Below are 24002 nucleotides of genomic sequence, written 5' to 3' on the forward strand. Positions count from 1 at the left end.
CTACTGGATGGGCACCTCCCAGAGAAGACTATCTCGTTGATCTACAACAAACTAATCTATAATACGGAGGACCTTCTTACCTCGTTACGACAGAAGTGGGTGGTGGACGGTATTGAGATGGATGACGAGAACTGGCAGGGGCGATACCAGCTAGACTGTGTTTAGTACAACTTAAAATCCTACACAGAATATACATGACAGGACCTAAATTGGTACAAATGGGAAAGGCTTCCACCGGGGACTGCCACAGGCGCGGTGGACACCTAGGAACCTTTCTACATATTATCTGGGAATGCACACACATTCAGTCCTACTGGAGGGGGATACACGAAATAGTTGAGACGGTGATGGGGGTGCCCCTTCTCCCGGAGGCTTGTAGGTGTTTATTAAACATATGGGAACCTACCGATCTGAATATACACCAGACACAATGGGTCACACTGGGGTTTATAGTGGCAAAAAGAAATATCGCCCAGGCTTGGGGGACCTCAGTTCCGCCTACTCTGGAGGCATGGAAGTCTGATATGGACTGGTGCATGTTCAGTGAAAAGACTGTTTATTGCTCAGGGCTGCCCCAAAACGTGATCCAGGATATGGGAGGCCTGGAACTCATATAGAGGGGACATTTGTACTCCGCCGCAACAACTTGCCCTAGACGAACAGCTCTCTTCCCCGATTGGACATAACTGTTTAACGTATGTGTAATTATTGTCAGAATTTGCCACGCTCGAGCTGAACCTGTATTGACGTATTATTGTAAATTTGTAAGTCGATGACTGTTAATAAAAAGATTTTAAAAAAAATAAAAATCGTACAAACTACAAAAGCGCCATAGTAGCTTACCTGCAATTTACAGGAAAAGCCTATGTATTCTAATGTACTGGTACAAAAAGTTTCTAAGTGTGGACTTTTGAAATCTGAAAATATTCTTTAAAAATCGTACAAACTACGAATACATAATTACTTACCTGTTTTAAGTAAATGTCCCAGTGCTGAACCTAGGAGTCCAGCATTGGATTACAAAAGTAACGCAAAAGTAATTTTACATGCATTTACTTTAAAAAGCCATTCATTTCAATGTACTGCATTTACTAAGTATTGCAACCTACTGCATCCCCTGTAAATCAAATAAAGTACAATCTTCATTGCTTTTTAAAATGTTGACGACAAGTAACTTAGTATTGAAAAGAAATGAATGCTTACCTGTATCGGGCTTACTTGGTTCTAATAAAATAGCTATTTTTTTTTTTTATACAAAAACAATTGGCCTAGAGTTCAGTACGAGTGTGTGAATTCATTTGCCGACTGTGTACATCAAATGCTTAACACTGTCTTTTGATACTGCCTTACTGCTCGACCAAGCTACCACTTTGGAGAGTAACGTATCTAACTTTAACCGCTACCTACCTCTGGAGACCCTTGGACTCTATACACACTGAACCTCACTTTGGTGCAGTATTTATAGAGCCAGTTTCTTACACAGATCGCACATTTTACATTTAAATGGCCACATACTTTCCCACTGCTATCCAGTTTTACTGATAAACTATATAGCATAGAAAAGAGTGTGTGGAAATCGGGTTTCTGCAAATATTTATCCTTTGCACATCACCAAGTAAAGCGTTCCGATTTGTTTTGATCTTATTGCAATCTGTTTCTTTACACCTCAGAATTACTAAACAAATGTCCTTTCCTTATTAGTGATATCTTTTGAAATGTTTCTACAGTTCATTTTGAATTGTAGTTTAGAAAAAGAACTTGCACCCCACAGCCTTTCATTTCACACTCCTTGTACCCCACCCAGCATGATTGTTAAACAATTCACTTTACAAGACATTTAACTTTTCTGTATGAGAGAAAAGTAAACACTAATCTCAGGGATAAAAAAACCAACAGTTTGTAAGAAGACGAAAGCTGACATTTAACCTCTTTGAATGCACGCAACTATGACCAGATAAAAAAAAGATTTAAAGGCAATTTTATTGCTCATTTACTTTCTGAATAAACAAAACACCTGTTCTTTGCTAGGTGTGGCTTTCTCGCCAGAATAGGCCACTAGACCCTAAAAATAGCTTGCCCTGATAAAAGTTGACTTACCATAGCGAGTTAGTGAGTAGATTTTTCACGGACTGTGAGTGAAGGAATGCTTAAGAGTACTTTAGCTTAACCACTTAAACTGTTTCAGTTAGCTTCTTGACTTGGTGAGGGCTGAACCTTTGCATTCTTTCTGACCTACTTTTGGCAGTGGAATTCTGTACGTATGGCTTATATTGCCAATATTAAAAAAAAAAAAAAAATTGTGCCTCAATTGAAGTAAATACTGAAGTACCAACTCGGAGATGTTCTGGCAATTTCCCTGTATATTGGGTATATATGCAGGGCTCGACAAATCCACTCGACCGCTCGCATTTGCGAGGTAAATTTAATGAGGTCGAGCTATTTTTAGGTCCTACTCGCCCTTTCTGGCGAGTAGGAAAACATACTAACTTTTGTCCTCTGTCTTTAAAAACGGAGCAAATGTGACAATATAACAAGATTTAAAGGCCTTTTTATTGCTCACAAAGCAAATGAGCAATAAAGATGCCCTTAAATCTTGTTATCTTGTCACATTTGCTCCGCTTTCAGAGACGGAGGTCAAGTAGGTTACTGTTAGGTCGAGGAGATTTTTCAAGGTACTCGACCTGCAGGACTAGTACCATTTTTCAGATTTTTCGAGCCCTGATATGCTTGTGTTTGTTGATCGGGATTGTACCCACTACGATCCTTAATGTTTATATGCAGACTACTGGTCCTTTAGCATGTGTTGATATAGGAAGAATTACATCAAGAGCTTGTGTAGTCTTTCCTCCCATTTGTTGGATATGTGTAGTAAGTACACCTCTCCCTCAGGGGTGTCTCCATTAGGATGACCCAAACAAATCCCTGGGTCTGGAGAGAGAACTGAAACAAGGAAGAAAGAGGAAAGAGTTGGTGTGCCTAACTAATGTGGGGTATTCCCTTTAAAGCACAAATTCCCTCACCCACCAAAGGTGGCATGCTTTATCATCGGGAATCTCCTTGCACCGTGATGCCTAGTCATGGTGCAGGCCATAACCCCCTCACTAGAGGGAGGAGCTCATGGATGTTTTCAAAGGTATGTTGAATACCTTTCTAATGAGCACGGAGTGGTGGGGAAAGCAGAGTGTGAGTGAAGGAGTGTGCTGATTAAAACTGACTCCAAGGTATGTGACACATTTTGTTCATGCATCCCTGGGTCAGGGTTAGAACAAGCAAAACCAGTCGGGTATGTTTATACTTGCTGGATATTTCCAAACAAGTAGGTCAACATGTTTCTGCCTATTCTCCTCTGTAGAGTGCTCATTAGAAAAGGATTTACCATACTGCTGAAAACATCCCTGAGCTTCTCCCTCTAGTGAGGGGGTTGTAGCCTGCACCTTTACTAGGTTTCACGGTTTGAGAATGTTCCCTATTATATGATGTAGCATGCCACCTTTGGTGGGTGAGGGAATTCGTCCTTTAAAGGGTATACTCTGCATTAATTAGGCACACCAACTCTTTTTTTAGGGCTCGCCTGACCCAGCGCATGCGCTGGTCTGGCGAGACATTTAGTAGGTGGGTTTAGAAAATGCTACCCACCTTTTTGTGCTGGCGACTGGCTACAGGGCACAATGGCGTGCATGCGCACAGCTGCTCCCTGCATTCCCCCCTCCCTTTCACACCCAGCCATCCTGCGCCAGCCTTCAGCACCATACCCCTCAACCCCTGGCTAATTGCCTTCACTTGATTGACCTCTGTTTCCAACCACTGTTAAAGTTAAGTATTATAAACCCACTCGCAAATATTCCGATAACTCCAAGATTCTTACTCATTTTACACTGACTGTTAAAAGCGAATATGGGAACAGTAAAGTTCCTCCCTTCTCGTTTTTCAACCCGGCGCACGCTCTAGTTTTTCCTGGTGAGCGCTACTATAAATACACTTCCGGGTGAGTGTCCCGCCTCACACCAGAATGGAATAGACGCGAGCCACGGGAAAACTTTTCGCTGCAGTCCAACAAGTAAGTACCTTAGAGGCGCCCTCGCTAACTGCGAATCACTTCCATTAGGTACGGGCTCACACAGCTCGATCTGCTCGATATGAACTTTTTTAGACTTAGTCTATACTTCCCCTATTGTTTGCAGATTGCAAACTGCTTGACACACACCCGTGTCCCTACCCGTGGCAATCCATTGATCTAATTATCATACACCGGAATTGAATAACGTAAGCCAGGGGAATGCGTTGAGCTGCACTCGAACAAATGAGTACCTGAGAGGCACCCTCGCCATATTATGCATATTCTCCATTGATACGGGCAGACACAATTTGATCACTCAACATGACGTTTACGTACACTTGGACTTTACTCCCCACCTTTTGCAGATTGCAAACTGCTGGACACATACCCGTATCCCTACCCTTGGCAATCATTGAACTTGATATCATATGACAGGGCAAGATGTGTGCTTTACAGCGCTAGTATTATCTCACTTTCTCCTCTTGGAGAGCAGACCGACCAACACCACCTTCTTGTATCCTGGTTACAGATTTCAATACTCTATTGTAAACTCACTCACCTTGCGGTTCAAACCTGCCGGGTTGGAATTATCACCGGCATCACGGTGCACAGCTGCTCTCTGCATTCCCCCCCTCCCTTCTTGCCCAGCCATCCTGCGCCAGCCTTCAGCACCATACACCTTCCCCCCCCCCTGCTGCTGCACGCGCATCCATAGTGTGCGTCATCGCGATCACTTTTACAGTGATCACTATCTCGATGAGGGATTGTCAGTGTGAGACCTCACACCAGCACAAATAATCTACCTTCATTTTTGTTTCCTTTTGCTTGATTCCATAGTTCGCATGCTCTTGCATCTGGGTCCTCTGCAAACATTATATAAAAAAACATTGGTAAATGCATTACGTTTTGCCTATGTGATTAATACCAAGCTGTTTTTGTTGTAGCTTGCTGACTAGTTGTACAATGTAAGTTACAGACAGTCTGTTAAAGTGTTATGACTTGTTATAGTTTGGCACACTGAGTATGGTTCTGTAGCACACACTCCCAGAACCTGGCAGCTGCTCTTTTACATTGGCATTTCCTTCCAGCCTAGTACTGTCTTGTCACAGGGCCTAGAGTGCAACACCATCCCATAGAGCCCGAGACTCTCGCCACAATACTTGACACTCTGTACTTTAACCCTCACCCCTTCGAGTATAGCTTGACACGGTCTCTCAGGACCGGACACACCCATAGCGCCCAACAGTCATTCCTCCTGTAGGCAAGCTCTCCATTTCCCTCCTTCTCAGCGCCCGACGCTCTACCCACGGCCCTGCAGTCTCCGTCAAGCTTTGCTGCTGCCCACATTTCCTTGTGCCCCCGATCTATTTATTGGTCATTGTATGTGCCTTCCGATTGCCCCTGTGTCCGCTCACCTCCCCCTGCCCCCCACATATCACCCTGCACTATGTCAAGCAAGCAGCAGCCATACAGGGGGCACGAAGTGAGCTGCTGCGTCAAATACTCCCTCTTCCCCTTCAACATCATCTTCTGGGTGAGTGTCCCCTGTACGGTGTTGTAATTGGGCGTTTTTATTTTTTTATTGCAATTTTTTTATAGCGCGGACATGGCCCGAAGGCATTGGAGCGCTTTACAACAGTAGCTGTCAGACTCTCCCAATATTACCGGTGTCTTGCAGAGAGATCTCGCGGAGGCGACATGGGCTATCGTCCCCACACCCACCTCATTTCCAGCTGACGGTAACAAACCAGGGTAGAAGGTGGGGGGGTAGGGATGGTAGCTAGTGCTCTGGGTTAGTTCTGATGAAGTTGCAGGTAATCTTTGTATAGTCACTTACACTTCGCTGGTCCTGTAAACAAGTGCTCCAGCGCGACTTATAGTAACCATGGACAATTAGCAAGCGCTTCAGCGCGTAATGAGCAACCAAAACAAAATCAGCAAGCGCTCCAGCGCGGAAGGAAATAACCACAACAAAATCAGCAAGCGCTCCTGCGCGGAATGAATAACAGAAAACGAAATCAGCAAGCGCTCCCGCGCGGAAAGGGAATAACCACTACAAAATCAGCAAGCGCTCTAGTGCTGAATGAATAACAGAAACAAAATCCGCAAACGCTCCTGTGCGGAAAGGAAATAACCTCCACAAAATCAGCAAGCGCTCCAGCGCGGAATGAATAACCGAAACAAAATCAGCAAGCGCTCCTGCGCGGAAAGGAAATAACATGGAATGAAATCAGCAAGCGCTCCAGCGCGGAATGAATAACAGAAACAAAATCAGCAAGCGCTCCTGCGCGGAAAGGAAATAACATAGAATTAAATCAGCAAGCGCTCCTGCGCGGAAAGGAAATAACATAGAACTAAATCAGCAAGCGTTCCTGCGCGGAAAGGAAATAACCACAATAAAATCAGCAAGTACTCCAGCGCGGAAGGAATAACCTAGAGAACTACGGTCAACTTCAGCAAGCGCCCCTGCACAGATAGTATAGCACTGAGGTCATACAACCAGCATTCCAGTACAGGAGTACACAACTGCTGTCCAAAGTAAACAATAATGCTCCTGTGCGTGGTTAATAGTACTTGCGGTACTTGCAGCTAAGGTACACCTTCCCTAGCAGTCATAGGTGAATCCACGCGGCAGCAAGGCTCCTGGACTCGCGCTCCTTCGCTACTCCCTCTACGAATGTGAAGGTTCCCCTGATGCAGGGGTAGTGTCTGAAGTGCGCGGCAACGTATGCAGCGCTTGGGGAATGGTACGGGATCAGGCTTCACAGGCGGGTGTTCAGCGTAAGGTTCCTTGGGGCAGGCGTCGGAACGATAATCCGAAGCACCGTGCCGGGGGAAAGCCGCGGCTGAAGAGTGGTTTCCCCCGGAAGCGGTGGTGACGGCACGCTCTCTTTGGTGGGGGACTAGTCCGCTCACGATAGCAGGGCACCGGAAGTGAGGCAGCCGTGTCTGCTCGCGTTCCCCTGACGCGCGTTGGCACGGGTCAGTCGTATACTATGCAAAATATATCAAGAGTCACTCAGTACTTCATCGATGAAGAACTGAAATGCTGCGGGGGCGTTGCAGAGTCCGAAAGGCATGACCTGGTATTCATAAAGGCCGTATTTGGTCCGGAATGCTGTTTTCCATTCGTCACCCTTCCGGGCTCTGACTAGATGGTAAGCCTCCCTGAGATCTAGCTTGGTAATGACGGTGGCGTTTTTTACTTGGTCCAGCAGGTTGGAGATCAGCGGTAACGGGTATCTGTTTTTAATGGTGATCGCGTTCATGGCCCTAAAGTCAATGCAAGTCCAGAGATCCCCTTCCTTCTTAGTCACAAAAAAAGGGGGAGAAGACACAGGGGATCGGGAATGGCGAATGAACCCATTCTTAAGTTATTCATCCAGGTAGGAGCGGAGATGCTCGTTCTCTTTCTCGGTGAGAGCATATATCCGGCTGCAAGGAAGCATGGAGCCAGGAATCAAATCGATCCTGCAATCGAAGGAACGGTGTGGTGGAAGAGTGTTGGCGCCTTTCTTGTCGAACACCGTCGCCTGGTCGAGGTATGCCTCAGGTACGTTGCCATGCATTGTCATCCCGGTTCCTGTAAAGGGTAGGGTATAGGCCGGTATGGCATGCGTGCAAGAAGAGCTGTTGGTAGTATAACACGAGGTATGGCAGTAGGCCGAATTCAAGACTAGTGTTCTGGACACCCAATCTATGCGTGGATTATGACGGCCAAGCCCAAGATGACACAGAACTGGGGGGCGTGTATCACATCAAAGGCAATGCGTTCCGTGTGGTGATTCACGAACTCCATACATAAGTCCTCGGTTTGGTATCGAATGAGACCCGAGGTGAGGTCTGTCCCGTCTACTGCTTTTACGGTCTCCGGTCTAGTCTTGGTGATCGTGGCTATACCCAGTTCTTCCATAAACCCGGTGTCGATGAAATTGCTGGTGGCGCCGGAATCAAGAAGGGCGGTCACCTCCCATGCCTGTCCTGTACCAGCTCTTAGAACCACCTCTACGCCCAGGTGGTGGCTGCCACCAAAAAAGGCAGGGGTCGTCGTTTTGTTGAACGAAGAACCCAGTAGACGGACCCCTGTTTCTACTGGGTTTCCCCGTTTCCCGCCTTGTCTGACTTGGACACGGGCAGTGCGAACGGCCTTTTTCCCTTTGCCCGGATGGGTTTTATTGGTCATTCCCTAACGAAATTCCCATTCTTCCCGCAATAAAGGCACTGGTTCTGCCGACTTCTCCTCTCCCGTTCTTCGTCGGAGAGTGGTCTTCTCACGCCGCCTATCTGCATAGGTTCGGGTACGTCGCCAGAGGTTTTGGGTTCCACCCTGTTTTTCTCCGTCTGTGACAGGAAGCGATTGGTACCTGCTTTTGTCCTCTCGTGTTTCCGTTCCTGCAATCTGTAGTTCACCTTAACAACCAAATCGATAAAATGTCTTATCTCTTCCGGTGGATCAGACATCTGTGATATTAGATCCTTCAGGTCATCACGCAGACCCCTGTAGAAGACTGATTCCTTCTTGTTCTCGGGCCAACAGGCTTCTATGGCAAGCCTGTTAAAGGTTGTGATGTAATGGAGCAGGTCGGAACTGCCTTGCCTCAAACCAAGCAGTTCATTGTCCGCAGCTTGGACATAGGTATGACGAGCAAACATGCGTCTTAGGGCTTCCTTGAATATAGGGAGATTGTAAAGCATGGGGTCATCGTTATCCACCAGAGAGATGGACCATTGTGCAGTGTCGCCACCCATGTAAGAAAGGATGAATGCGACCTTGGCAGTGTCGTCTGGAAAGGCAGTGGCTCTAGCCATGAAATGCAGATTACCCTGATGGAGGAAGACGCTGTATCTAGCACTGTCGCCATAGAAGCGTTCGGGTGGGGTAATTGCACGGGATGGGGTGCTATGACCTGTATGGTGCTATCCTGTTGGGTAGCGGTGGAGGAGCCCCCATAGGTGAACACGGGTGGTCGGATCAGTCCTTCCTGCCTCACCGTAGCTGTAGGAGGGGAACCCCAGGGATTGGTTAGCCCTGTCGCTACCTTGCTCTGTAAGACCGTCCTGTCTTGGCGCAGACTGAGGTTTTCTGCCTATATGTTTGCAAGCATAGCTGCTATGTCTTGCAGCCTAATCTCTGGATCGCTCATGCCGTCCGGGCGAGAGAAGAGTACTTGGGCTTCGGATTCTGTCAGACTCTCCCAATATTACCGGTGTCTTACGGAGCGATCTCGCGGAGGTGACATGGGTTATCGTCCCCCCACACCCACCTCATTTCCAGCTGATGGTAACAAACCAGGATAGAAGGTGGGGGGGGGGGTAGGGATGGTAGCTGGTGCTCTGGGTTAGTTCTGATGAAGTCGCAGGAAATCTTTGTATCGTCACTTACACTTCGCTGGTCCTGTAAACAAGTGCTCCAGCGCGACTTATAGTAATCATGGACAATTAGCAAGCGCTTCAACGCGTAATGAGCAACAGAAACAAATCAGCAAGCGCTCCTGTGCGGAAAGGGAATAACCACTACTAAATCAGCAAGCGCTCTAGCGCGGAATGAATAACGGAAACAAAATCAGCAAGCGCTCCTGCGCGGAAAGGAAATAACCACCACAAAATCAGCAAGTGCTCCAGCGCGGAATGAATAACAAACAAAATCGGCAAGCGCTCCTGCGCGGAAAGGAAATAACATAGAAGGAAATCAGCAAGCGTCCTGCGTGCAAAGGAAATAACATAGATCGAAATCAGCAAGCGCTCCTGCGCGGAAAGGAAATAACCACAATAAAATCAACAAGCGCTCCAGCGTGGAAGAAATTACATGGAGAACTACAGTCAACTTCAGCAAGCGCCCCTGCACGGATAGTATAGCACTGAGGTCATACAACCAGCATTCCAGTACAGGAGTACACAAATGGTGTCCAAAGTAAACAATAATGCTCCTGTGTGTGGTTAATAGTACTCCAGGTACTTGCAGCTAAGGTACACCTTCCCTAGCAGTCATAGGTGAATCCACGCGGTAGATTCGCGCTCCTTCGCTACCCCCTCTACGAATGCGAAGGTTCTCCTGAGGCAGGGGTAGCGTCTGAAGTGCGCGGCAACGTATGCAGCGCTTAGGGAATGGTACGGGATCATGCTTCACAGGCGGGTGTTCAGTGTAGAGTTCCTTGGGGCAGGCGTCGGAACGATAATCCGAAGCACCGCGCCGGGGGAAAGCTGCGGCGGAAGAGCGGTTTCCCCCGGAAGCGGTGGTGACGTCACGCTCTCTTCGATGAGGGACTAGACCGCTCACGATAGCAGGGCACCGGAAGTGAGGCAGCCGTGTCTGCGCGCGTTCCCCTGACGCGCGTTGGCACGGGTCAGTCGGACCGTGACAGTAGCATAATAAAAGGGCACAGCAAGTTACAGTTACAAGAATTATGTGCAGACATATTGCATCGGAAGCTGCGAAAAGATGTTGTTTACTTTATGCAAAGTAGTTGTGTCCTTTGTGTGCAGGGGGTGGGAGGATTGGGGCATGAGTGTTTTTGAGAGACCTTGTTTTTGAGTGCATATCTGCCATGTCACATCTTTTCACGTGCTCCATCTTTCCCTTTATAGGATTTGCCGCTAACGTTGGGTTGCATGCCGGGACTTGCAGTTTTATATTTAGGACAGACATAAAAGGGCTGTCAGCATGTTAAGTGGATTATAACATCAGAACTTGGAGGTGTCTCACACGACAATGGGCCGGCCACCCGTGAGCTGTGTGTTTTCACGCGAGAAAGAGGATGTGTGCGCGAGGAGCGGGGTCGGCACCATATGGTGTCTCTTTGGGAGCAATGTGCCTGTGGCGATAGCGTGCAAAGGACTGCGTGCTGCAGGAGGGGCAACCAGAGGCGTGAATCTATTTGATGTGTAGACGAGGAGTGTATAGCGTGTGTGAGGCGAGAGCTTGTGCTATGCATAGGAACTACTTTTTTGTGTGTGGGGAGCATGTGCGCTGAACTGCAGAGTGGCTCGATGATAACTTGTGCCAGTTCTGGATGTTTAGACAATTGCATGTTGTATTTCTGGAGTTGTAGTTCCTTTTTCAATATTTTAAGTACGTGTTATAAATTCAAAACCTACAGTGTTGCGAGATAAAAAGAAGCATTGGCGACAGCATTCTGCTTTTAATGTGCTAATGTATGCAAATATAGGCATGCAAAACTTCAGTTTGCACGCATTGCAAGAACAAATGTTTGGTACATTAAAGCCCCACCTTTTGGGTTAACCAAGACTGGGGAATAAAGTAGAACAAGCATTTGCAATGCAATAGGTCTCGCATTTACGCCAGTTTAAGCTATTGGCATTGTAAATGACAAAGCCTTTTATTTGTTTTTAAAACCAGAACAAAAATTAAAAGGCATTATCATTTACAATGCCAACAGCTCAAACTCTCGTAAATGCGAGACCTATTGCATTGCAAATGCTTGTCTTCCTTGTTTAATTTCCCTCTACAGACCCAGGGGTTTGTTTCTGTTTGACTACGAATAGTGGGGGACTCAACTTCTGCTGGTCTTTAAATCGCCTCTGGCTCTTAATTTTATGTTTTGATCTATTGGGATTACAACAGATGAACCTGTGTATGCTTTTCACCTTTGGAAGACTTGCTTTGAGTAGAAAATGCCTCATTTGAATAGTAAAGTTGTGGCTAGACAGATTTTCTCCTCAAAACAGTCTCTTGCCAGTGGTTCATGTGATTTGAACACATTGAATGCCCTTACTGTCAATATCACACAAGCTATTGTTAAGAACATCTTGCATAAATTCAAAAAAATTATGTTTGGTCAATTTTTTGTAAAAGCCTTCTTTGCAGACTTTTAGACGAATATGTCCAGGTTATTGGCTACCAGTGATGTGCTGGTCGATCGCGTTGTTTATGTTAACCTTGATGTCACTCAAGGTGCTGTAAGAGTCACTGATGAGCTGTTGACTTATTATGAAAAATGTTTAAAGGACATTCCACTCACTTCAGCTTCCCTCGTAACGAGTGCGCCATGCTTTGTGCAAGCATTTTTTCAGCTGCTGTTATGCAACAGGAACTAATAGGGAAGTCCAGCTTAGTTTCATTATCCGCCCTCAGCCCGTTTTCTGTTATATGGCTGTTTTCTTTTTGGCAGTCCTTTCTATAGTGATATAATTAACAATACATGTTTTCTTCTGGACTTTGCCACATTGACTGCCATTCATCCACCCCCATGCGGCCACTGCCCTTCTCCTACCCCCAATGTGGTCACAGCTCCATGCTCATCTCATTGTCTTGCCTATTCCACACACACAAATTAAAAAAACTCTGGAAAATTTCCCTCTGAAATATGAGTTTCGTGCAATGGGGACCTTTGGAGTTCTGTTGGCGGAGAAAGTTCTAATCTCCAATGCCAAAACAGCATTCATGTATAGTAAAAACTGCTGGGTTTGAGTAAATGTTATCTCCTTTGTAAGTACTGGTTCCCATAATGATATTTTAATGTTTAGTACTTTTTTTGTTTTGACAGACCGCCTTTGTGGTTGAAGAAGTGAGCAATATTATTAAAGAGGTAAGAAGATGCCTGCCTGTGCTCGTGTACTTTTTGTGTCATTTTTGCTAAAGTAGTTTCCTCTCGTAATGTATTTTATGCTTTATAATGTGAATTTTTTTCTATGGCTATGTACATAGTGCTATGGAGTTTCATTTGTACTACAAAACCCAAACAAAACAGAAACAGCTCAAGTTCTGTTCTTTACCTCGAAGCATGTCAGACAGCACAGCTGTCTGGTTGCAGAGATATATTAGGGACATGCTGAAAAGTGACCTAGGTATCCATTTCGCCCATTGCTTACCATTGTCTGTGTGTTTTATTACTCACAGTTGCTTTTTTCCTTTTCGTTAGCTCTATTTGTTTTAACATCTGCAGCATGTCTTTGTCCTTCCTGTGCATAGCCTCTTTACCACCTCTTTGATAAGCTTTCTCGTATCTTCCACAAGTGCTTCCTTTTCATGAACTCTTTTTCTGTTTCCCCAGAGTGCATGTGTTTTCTAGTTCTCTCCCTTATGTGTTTCTCTCCCCCCTTGTTCCTCTCTGTTGTCTTTGAAGTTTTCTCCCCTTCATCCCTGCCTCTGAATGTTTCTCGCTCAGACCATGCTGCTGTTCTTCTTAATTACAATTTTCCTAAATCTCAATTCTGTAGTGTCCTCACAAGCGTTCCTACAAGCTATACAGCGAGCGCAACAATTGCCTGCAAAGCTTATGCTTTCCATTGGATACGTAGAAACTGAAGTATGTGCACTAGAGAAGTGTATTTCCATGACGAATGCTGCTGAATTTTGCAGGCAGATGTAAACAAGTTGCCTTCCAGTGCCTGTCCCGGCCGGTTCACACTACAGAGCCACTGGAAAAGAGCCATTCACTGTGGCTTTGTACACTGTGGGGCATACTTGTGAGCCCCTTTGTGTCGCTCTTGCACCATACAATGTCGTGCAGGAGTGACACAACTTAAAAATGAGATTTATGTAGTCACGCAAGGCCAACTTGCGTGGCCCAGAGTGGCTTCATAAATCTTGAGTAATGCAGCGCAGCGCAAATAGCTGTTTTGCAGTACTGTGCACCTGGGACGCATTTCCATGGGTGTTGGGTGGGTGTCCCCATGCAACATCCATGGATTTTGATGCACTCCCAGATTTAACAGAAGTGGTAGATCGGGGAATGCACCAAAAACCTACTCCTCCCCAGGTGAGGCAGAAAGAAGAGGAATGTTTGTATTTCTTCTTGTTTTTTTCCTCTCTGTGTGGTGCATTCTGTAGCATACATAGAAAGAGGAACAATTATCCTTACAACGCAGACACCCTTGCATCTTGGTGCTAGGGGACCTGCATTGGCACAAGACAGCCAAATGTGCGGCAGTGCAGGGAAAAAGGTAGAAATTCCCTGTCGTGCAGTGCAGCAAGGCGACTTGCTGCACTGCATCACATGGCCATCAATATGGCCCTATACATTTATTAAGTAAGTTCCTCACTAGGAGACGTTTTAAGACTCAAAACCTAAATAGAGATGCAAAATATTTGGGTCTTATCTACACCTTGAGTGCCTTCTTGAATTAGTTGTTGCTTTGAGTACACTGTAATGTCAACGTGAATTTTGCATGAATTAGAAACCTTTTATTATTACAAAGACCTAATATTTCTTTCTAAGAACAGTATTTTGTTTTCTGCTACAGACTCAAGCACATCCACCAGTCCGTATGAAGTAATAAACACCATTCAGACAAAAATGTCACCCATTTAGAGTTTCCATAGACCAAACAACATATAAAAGATAACCACCTAAAGTTGGAAACTTCCATGAGCTGTGCAAACCAATAATTAAGGGTATACACACTACTACTACTCAAATCCAATAGCAAAATCCTAGTGACTTTCTGTATATAGTGGACATAGATAATTTTAATCCAAGTTTAGATTTGCTAGGTCAAACCATAATGCTGAAAATACTAACATACACTACTCGGTATTATGAGAGAGAGTCATAGGTGGATTCCACTGGAATGAACCACATGCACAATTATTTCACAAGAGAGCATGACCCCACACTGAGTAATTGTTATCATAAAATTGATATCTAATACAAATTCTACTTAATAGTTGCCCAGGAAGACACATTTGTTCTACGGTCAAGTGTTTCTCCCACGTTTAAGAAAGCACCTGAAGCTTTCCAAGTGAGAAAAGTAGAGATAACAAGCATTGGCATAGCCAATAGCTCTCACCTTTGGGACCTTATAAGTGTTTAGCCATGCAACAGTTGATGTTGTTGCACCAAGGATATTGTGCTGGATAACTAAACACTTAAAAGGTCCCAAAGGCGAGACCTATTGGCTATGCTAATGCTTGTTTATACTTGTTGCCTTAAAGGATTATTGGTTTTGATTTGGTTCTGTTGACAGCTGCATCCAGAAGCCTTGGGGCACTCTACAAACCTTCAAATAAAATGAATGATAGATAAATAAGCATGTCACTTTAATCACGCACACAATTTTCAAAGTGGGCAACATTTGGCTGTGATGGTTGAACCTCTTTGAGGGACGTGTAACATGTCTGGCAGTCAAATCCACAGTTAAGGTTGTGATTTTTATGGAAATATTCTGACCTTCTTAGCATTTGTGGGGCTACTAAATAGGTGTTCCCCACTGAAAAGTTTATGGTCCCAGCTTTTGTTATCGAGCAAAATGGCCAAATGGATCTCTGCCTCAGTAGTACCATTGTAAATGGGCCCACAAACACTGCTAAATGGCTTTGCACTAAAGACTCCTGGAACCTCCACCTACTCCTTACCTTGTTAGTAGTGCCTCGTTTGAAACTATAGATACCTATGAATTCTTTATACTTGTACACCCATCCATGCCGTAACGCGTTATTGGTATTGCTTTGCTTCTGTCTGTAGCTGTATCCTGACGCCAATGGGGGCACCTTACAAATTATTAGGTAAAACCAATGATGAACAAGCATGTCTCAATCACGCTCTCAAAGTGAGCAAAATGTGTCTGTGTTTATTGAACACCTTTGTGAGGCATTCAACACATCTGTTTGGCAGTCAAACCCACAGTTGAGGCCACTGTTTAGTGGCAGTGTTCAGAGGTTATTACTGGCATAATTGGGGCTCAAAATTGTTTTTCAGTACTGCAAATTGTATGGTCACTGTTAGATTTGGGGGTCTCTCGTTGGCATAGGTAGGTACCTGTGACAAATAGGGACCCTTGTGTCTAGTCAGGGTAAAGGGCTACACTCCTAAAATAACCCCTGCTCACCCCCTTGGTAGCTTGGCACGAGCAGGCAGGCTTATCTCTGAGGCAGTGTGTAAAGCATTTGTGAACACATACAGTAATACAGTGACAACACTACAAATGGACACCACAAAGGTTGTTTTATAAAAATAAGTATTTTTATATAGACTTTACACAAGACCAAACGACAAAAATCCACAATACTGTACTCAAAAATAGTCTCTCAAATGTTATAAAATAGCTCAGTTCTCTCAAGTTGTAAATGCAACACTTTACTCTCAATGTACCTTAGATGCATAGCGCAAAGAAAACAAAAAGGTTGCAGGGAAGGTGATGCGTCGGTTACTTACACGCAGGGGAGTGGATACGTCGGTTCCTTACTGCTGCGCAGGGGAGTTGATGCTCGCTTCCTTACTGTGTGGGGAGTTGATGTGTCTGTTTCTTACTGCTCTCCCGAGCGATGCGACACGCTGGCACCTCGATGCGATGCTCTTCTCCGGTGCGACAAAATGGCATCTTGGTTGCGATGCGACAACGTTGGTGCGATGCGTGCAGGCCCGACGGCCGTACGGCGACTCGATTATCTTTGGAGCCACAACAGGCCCTGCGACGCGCTTCTCCGGTGATGCGACGATGACATCTGTGGCAGCGTCCCGCTCCTCCGGCGATGCGCAGCGCTTCGGCGATGCGATGACAGCGGCTGTGACGGTGACACGCTCCTCGTTGTTGCGTCGCGCTTCCAGCGACATGCAGTCTCTCAGAAGGCCCAGCACAACAGCAGGTACTTCAATTCCCAGCAAGGGAATTCAGGGGGGAGCTGGTTGGCGAAGTCTTGTATCCCTGAGACTTCAGGCAGGAGGCAAGCTGTAGTTCAAGCCCTTGGAGATTCTTCAAGTTGATAGAAAGCACACTGTCCTTTTCTCCTCTCTTTGGTAATAAAGCAACCACTGCAGGCCAACCCCCAAACACACAGCACAGGGGTAGTCTCCTCCTTCAGCTTCCTGGTTCTTCTCCTCAGCAAAGGTTTGTCTTGATTCCCAGAAGTGATCTAAAGGTCTTGGGTCTGGGTCCCAATAATTATACTCCTTTTCTCTTTGTTCTCTGAAGGCAGAGAGGCCTTTGCCTAGTCCAAACCAGTTCTGGTCAGTCCTGGAGCACGTTGTCAACATGTCTCCTACTTTCCTTTCACAGTGCAGGGCAGGGACATCAGACACACCACAGGAGGTGGAGCCAGCATTGTGGAGGGAAGGCCCAGCCCTATTCAGGTCCCAGGTGCAACCCCTCCCACCCATCTAGATGCAGATCTCTCTATTCAGCCTTGTGCTGAATCACCCTGTTTCCTGGAATCCCCCGACTGGTCCCGTGGGTCCTATGGTGTATGCTCTGGGGGTACCGCAGCAGTATGCTCAGTCCCCGTTTTTGCCCTTTCTGCTGATGGTGCCTTCGTGGCAGTTTCCGGCGCCGTCTGGGGATCCATCGCGACTTCGGCTGGATCGTCATGCTTCAGAGCCTTCCTCGACACCGTTGCAGACTCCCTCAGCGCCGCATCCGGCGCCGCCGACTCAGTCTTTGGTGCCGCCGACTCCTTCGCCTCTGGCTCCACCGGCGCCGCGTACGACGCCGGCTCCACGGATTCGGTTGAGAAGGGAGGCCCAAAGGGTCTTGGATGAGGAAAGGTATAGAGTGGAGGTAGAGGAAGGTGAAGTGGACACGTCCTCTGATGAGTTTGAAGAGATACAAGAGGCTAGTGGCCTGGATACGACCCCTGAGTGGGAGCATACTTCATCTAGATCATCTCCACCTCAGGAATTGGTTCCTTACCATATGGTTATAAAGAAGGCCGCAGAGTTGTTGGATTTGCAGTTACCCTCTGCGGAATATAAATCTAACCTGCTGACAGAGGTGTTGCATTCACCTACTTCGACTTCTGAGCCTTTACTGCCTTTTAATGAGGCTATTTTGGAGCCTGTTTTGGAGGTATGGCGTAAACCACTTTCTTCTCCAGCGGTTTCCAGGCAGGTGGCGAGAAGATACAGGGTGGCACCTGGGGATCCAGATTTTCTTTCTACGCACCCGTCTCCAGAGAGCCTAGTTGTGCAGACGTCCTGCTCGAAGCATGCTTCGGGAGCGTTCCCTCAGTCTCCTGCGGACAGGGAGTCCAAAAAGATGGACCAGGCAGCTAATAACTTTTTCATCAGGAAGTATGGCACTTAACGACCCAGCAAGCACGTGGCATTGGTAGATTTATGTGCATGCCTTAATGGACTCAATGAAGTCTTTAGCCCCTAAGCTGCCTGAGGGTGATAAGGCGTCCTTCATGGAGGTGGTCGCAGATACTCAAGCTGCTGCAAGACAAGTGATTCAATCGGGGCTTGATACAGCAGATTCAGTGGCAAGAATAATGGGCTCGTCTATAGCCACGAGAAGGCAGGCATGGCTCCGTTCATCTGGCTTTTCTACGGATGTTCAGGCCACATTGGTGGATTTGCCGTTTGATGGACAAAAATTATTTGGAGAAAAAGCTGACTCCGCCCTACAGAGATTTAAGGACAGCAGGTTAACAGCTAAATCTTTGGGTCTGCAAGCTCCTGCTAAAGGTTTTGGTTTTAAAAAGTTTAGGGGTTTCGGAAGGTCTTCATTTCGCTCCTTCCGACAGCCTCAGCAGCAGCAACAACAGCAGAATCCCCTCTATAGGTCCTATAGAGGGAGACAAAAGGGTCGGAGAGGTTCTGGACGCAACCCCTCTTCTTCCTCCTCCTCTGCTCCCAATGAGGTTTCGGGGAAGCAGCCCTAGATTCTCCCCCCCCCCCCCCCCATCCTGGATCATGTAAGACCTGTGGGGGGTCGGGTGTCCCACTTTCTGTGGGGTTGAAATCTGTTACTACAGACCTTTTGGGTTTTGAACCTCGTGGAGACTGGGTACGCCCTTCCCTTTCTGGATTTTCCTCCCCCTTACCCTCCTTGCCAAGGTTACTGCTCGGAAGACCATCTGCTTCTTCTGCAGAAGGAGGTGCTAGCTTTGCTTCAAAAAAGGTGCGATCGAGGTGGTTCCGGAGCAGGAAAGGGGTCAGGGATGCTACTCCCGGTATTTCCTGATTCCTAAGAAGGATGGCAGATTGCGTCCGATACTGGACCTCCGAGTCTTGAACTTTTACCTGAAACAGGAGAAGTTCAAGATGCTGACCCTTGCACAGGTTCTTCAAGCGTTGCAGCAAGGAGACTGGATGGTGTCGCTCGACTTGCAGGATGCGTTCTTCCATGTTCCAATCCTGAAGTCGCACAGGAAGTATCTCCGTTTTACGGTTGGGTCGCAACATTACCAGTTTGCGGTCCTCCCGTTTGGTCTTACTACTGCACCTCGAGTCTTCACGAAGGTGATGGCAGTGGTAGCGGCCCATCTCAGGAGGTCGGGGATTCCGGTTATCCCCTACCTGGACGACTGGCTTCTGAAGGCAGAGTCCCCAGAGATGGTGCAGCATCATCTGCAGGTAATATCTCAGCTGTTGTTTGCATTGGGTTTTTCGATAAACGTGCCCAAATCTCACCTGGTGCCCTCTCAACACAACCTGTTCATAGGGGCGGTACTGGACACTACTGTGTGTCGAGCATTTCCTCCACCTCAAAGAATTCTCGACATTCAAGAGATGGTCTCTTTATTCCACAATCGAGCGGTTGTTCCGGTTCTGAAGGGCCTTCGTCTGCTCGGTCTGTTCGCCTCCTGCATTCTGTTGGTCAACCATGCACGCTGGTACATGAGGGTGCTCCAGTGGTGCCTCCGCAGGCAGTGGTATCCGCACAACGGAGATCTCAGGGAGTCGATCAGGATCTCCAGAGAAGCTGCAGCGGATCTTTCTTGGTGGAGCCTGAAGGGCAATCAGTCTCAAGGAAAGCCCTTCCATCTACCTCCATCGGTGGCCACGGTGATAACGGATGCCTCCACCTTAGGGTGGGGTGCTCATGTGGGGGATCTGGAGATCAAGGGTCTTTGGTCTCCGGAGGAGAGGTTGCTTCACATCAACCTTTTGGAGTTGCGGGCGAGTCGTTTGGCGCTCAAGGCCTTCCTCCCTTCCCTTCGCGGTCAGTCTGTTCAAGTCCTGATGGACAACACTACCGCAATGTGGTATGTCAACAAGCAGGGAGGAGTGGGGTCGCATTGTCTCTGCAGAGAGGCCCTGCGTCTTTGGTCCTGGGCTCAGGACCATCGGATTTGTCTGATGGCAAATCATCTGGCCGGGGTTCTGAATGTGCGTGTGGACAGTCTCAGTCGGCAGTCCTCCGCCGACCACAAGTGGAGGCTCCATCCGGTGGTGGTTCGTTACGTCTTTCGGACGTGGGGAACTCCTCGGGTGGACCTGTTTGCCACCCGCGAGAACGTGCACTGCCCGTCATTCTGCAGTCTCCAGTTTCCGATGCAGGGGGCATTGGGGGATGTGTTTCAGTTGAGTTGGGGCTCACGACTCCTTTACGTGTTTCCTCCCATACCTTTGATTCCTCGGGTTCTGAGGAAGATTCGCCAAGACCGGGCCCAAGTCATTTTGATCGCCCCGGATTGGCCAAGAAGGGTGTGGTACACAGATCTTCGCCACCTCTCCTCGTGCCCTCCGCTCCGTCTCCCTCTGAGGGCAGACCTCCTCTCACAGTGGGAGGGGCAGGTTCTACACCCCCATCTCCAGAGCTTACACCTTCAATGCACCCTGCCCTTGGGCCTACCATAGGGGTGACTAATATGTATAAAAGGGAAGGTTTAGTGACTGGCAAGTGGGTGCACTTGCCCAGTCATCATGGCAGTACCAGACTGCACACAGGCTCTGCATTGGCAGACCTGAGACGCACTTTACAAGCTGCTCCGGTGGGTGGCACAATCAGTGCTGCAAGCCCACCAGCAGCATTGGTTACAAGCTCTGGGCACACGCGGTGCACTGTACTAGGGTCTGACAAGTAAGCCAATCATGGAGTCACTTATCCATACATCAATTTACCATAGGGAGCACTTGCACTGAACAGCAGTGGCACAGTGCCCAAAACATCTATAACCAGCAAAAACACATGAGGCAACAGTAAAAAATGGAAGGGAGACCCACGCCAATGGTGCCAGGCCGAACAGTCACAGGTTTGATTGAGTAAAATGCCTTAGTAAACTGGGGGTGTTCAATATTACAAGAAATACTTAGTGCTTAATGGGTAAAAAATTAGGAGAATGTATCCGGCAGTTTAGGAGGGCCTTTGGGGGAAATTGCCTACAATATCACGATCACTAAGGTTTTCAGCCTGTCAGTGAGACTACATGATGTTCATAGAGACTTTGATTTTTCCAAAGGGCTCCAAGGGAGCTGTTCGCAGTGCTAGAGAAATTTGGTGATCGCTCGTGAACCCAGCAGCGTCTACGTATTTTGTTTTATGCACCTCCCATTTGTTTACTCCAGTCCCCACGCACAAAATAATTCTTGGCCTCCTTCCAGCCTCTTGGTATCACTGACAACCTTGGGGCTCTCTGCTCTGGATTAGGTCCTAAAATAGCTCCCGTGCCCCGCTCCAAACTCTCTTAGGAACATTCAAGGTGCAAATGGGCAGGGCCTTGTCTTAGTGGGGTGCAGGGTGCGTGATTCTAAATTACTTCAGGTGAGTGGTAACCAATCAAAAATGTGATGTAATGAGTAGGTGTAGGTGAAGTTGGAGGGTAGAGTGGTTTGGGGAGACAAAAGGGATGAAAATAACATTCTGAAGAACAAACATCATTGGTGTTACTCAATGTATCGATCCTCACCCTAGTGTTTAAGAAATTACAAGAGAGATACTTCAACATTACTGGTAGCAACAGTCAGGTTCTTCCCATTAATAACTTTCACCCAGCCCATGAACCCAAGCTTCAGCAAGTGTGCATTAGGAGAGCAATGCACAATGTTATTATCTAATTGTCAACAAAAACAGGTATATGTCTCGCACACCTCATCAATTAAATTCATCCAAATGTATTCATTAGGGGCAGCAATCCTGGTGTACGCTTCATCCTTAAAGCGTCAATGTTGTGCATGAAGATCACTGATATCTACGTAATATCAGTCCCAGGACGCATCGCACCGTGAAAGATGTTAAACGTAATCGTAAATCAAGTTTAATCCAATGTCCACCACTTTAAATGCTGTTCTCATTTTATTGTTCATTTTGTTGAATTTTTCCGAAAATAAGGTGATTCCAATTTTCAAATGCATGTATAATTTAAAGTGGTGGACACTGAATTAAATTTGATTTACGATGATGTTTAACATCTTTCACGGTGGAACGTAGAATGTGAAGAATTGGTTTATGGGAGTTGTATTTTTTTTAATACTAAACAGAGGTGAATGGTTACGGAAGGACAATCATGTGGGTGTGGTTAAAGAATTTAAAGTCATGAGCTTTAGCGGGAGATTGATAGGAGTAACACTCTAGAAGAGAGGTTTAGAACGTCATGTTCGTAGTTTGATCAGCGAAAGAAAGGTTTGACAAATTCTTTACATTTGATGATTGAACGTTCATAGAGCATCTGGTTACACATTCTGATAGCGAGTTTGTATGCTGATAGAGGGAAAGCGCTATTTATGGGAGGGTTAGCTTGGTGGTTAATGGAGCATTGTAAATAACACAGGGATTTATATTGACGTGGAGACAAGTACATTTTGTTAATGGCAACACTTTTGATTCTAACTTTACAGAAATTTACCCCTGACGAAGGGCCGCAACGGCTTGAAATACGTTGGGTTAAACACATGTATTTATTCTTGGAACAAGTGATTTGAACATGCTGTATCAAAGGCGATTGAGCATTATACATGTGTTTGAAAATTGGAATCTCCTTGTTTTTGGAAAAATTCAACAAAACGAACAATAAAATGAGAACAGCATTTAAAGTGGTGGACATTGGATTAAATTTGATTTACGATGATGTTTAACATCTTTCACGGTGCGATTCGTCCTGGGACTGATATTATGTAGATATCAGCGATCTTCATTATCTAATTGTCCAAATCCAGCCCGGAGAGACTTGTCCTCATGGAAGTGGCCAGACATCGACGGATTAACACACATATCCTGTGTTAGTTTACATTGCATGGGAGCCCCATATGGCATTACTTGTAATCCTGGGATAATTCTGCATCCTGGAATTAGCAATCTGTAATTCTGGCTGTGAAATTACTGCATCACTCTTACTAATGCTGTTGTATTGTGGGTTTAAGTGTTTTAAAATAAAACAGTATGGAAAATTACCATTTACAATACACTCATTGTTCTCTCTATCAAATTCCAGTCCACAAAGTATATTAATAGTGCTCCTCTGTGGTGTCTTGCACCACACACTGATATACCTCTGACATTAGTAGAACTTTCATAATACATAGCTATGTTAACCAGCAACATGCACAGAGATGCCACCTCTGATGCATTCACAGTGCTCTCACAATCCACTTCCAGTCTGACTTGAAGGGTGCACTGAATTCAGGACATTATTCGTTCTTGGGGCTCTTATGACACACTTCTACTTACCCGCACCATAGATTTCTCACAGTGCACATCCATCCTGATTTGCCGAATACACTGGCATCCTAGTACTGACACATTTACAGGACTCTTCTAAATCAACTCTGAGTTACAGATTGTGCTATAATCTCATTACTTTTTAACAATCAGGTGCACAACTTCAAATAACCGACTGAACAACTCTGCTTCTTATCCCTTTGGGAATGTCCTGTGTTGTTTTATTGCTTGTGGCCCCCAACTTGTCCCACTGTGAGGTACTAACTGATATCCTGAAAGATGTTTGCTTTTTAACTCTTCAAAGATATGGTAGCTACTTGGCTGCAATGCAGTAGGATTGGGGAATTGCGTGTGAACATTAACAAAGAAGAAGGGGGGGGGGGCCTGTCTTGGCCAGCCAATATGGCGGCAATGTTCTGAGCCTGCTCCTGTGGCCCTAAGAATATCCACTGCCATCCTGCCTGACCGCAACATATCCCTGCTCCCTCGCGCTCTCCTTGTTTGAAAGAGACACTGGGGAATCAGCCTGAGCCATTTTGCAGCCGGAGCAGGCATATCATTGACTGTAAGAAAGTTCTCTACTTCTGAGAGCGACTGGTCATGCCTTCCTCCCTCGCACGCTTTGTCGTTTATTGACCTGTTTCACCTGGCCCAGTTGGACATCAGGAAA

The 24002-nt window shown here is 46.4% G+C and overlaps 1 protein-coding gene across 1 annotated transcript in view; it reads left to right on the top strand.

Annotated features, from left to right (window-relative positions):
* The window catches only part of DYNLT1 (dynein light chain Tctex-type 1), a 123592-nt gene that overhangs the window by 14265 nt on the left and 85325 nt on the right, over positions 1–24002 (top strand). The window contains exon 2 of the mRNA XM_085609334.1: positions 12562–12603. Coding sequence (XP_085465460.1) covers positions 12562–12603 — 42 coding nt within the window. The remainder of the gene's footprint in view (positions 1–12561; positions 12604–24002) is intronic.

The sequence above is a fragment of the Triturus cristatus genome, chromosome 6 (assembly GCF_964204655.1).
Source record: "Triturus cristatus chromosome 6, aTriCri1.1, whole genome shotgun sequence".
In the NCBI taxonomy this organism is placed as follows: Eukaryota; Metazoa; Chordata; class Amphibia; order Caudata; family Salamandridae; genus Triturus; species Triturus cristatus.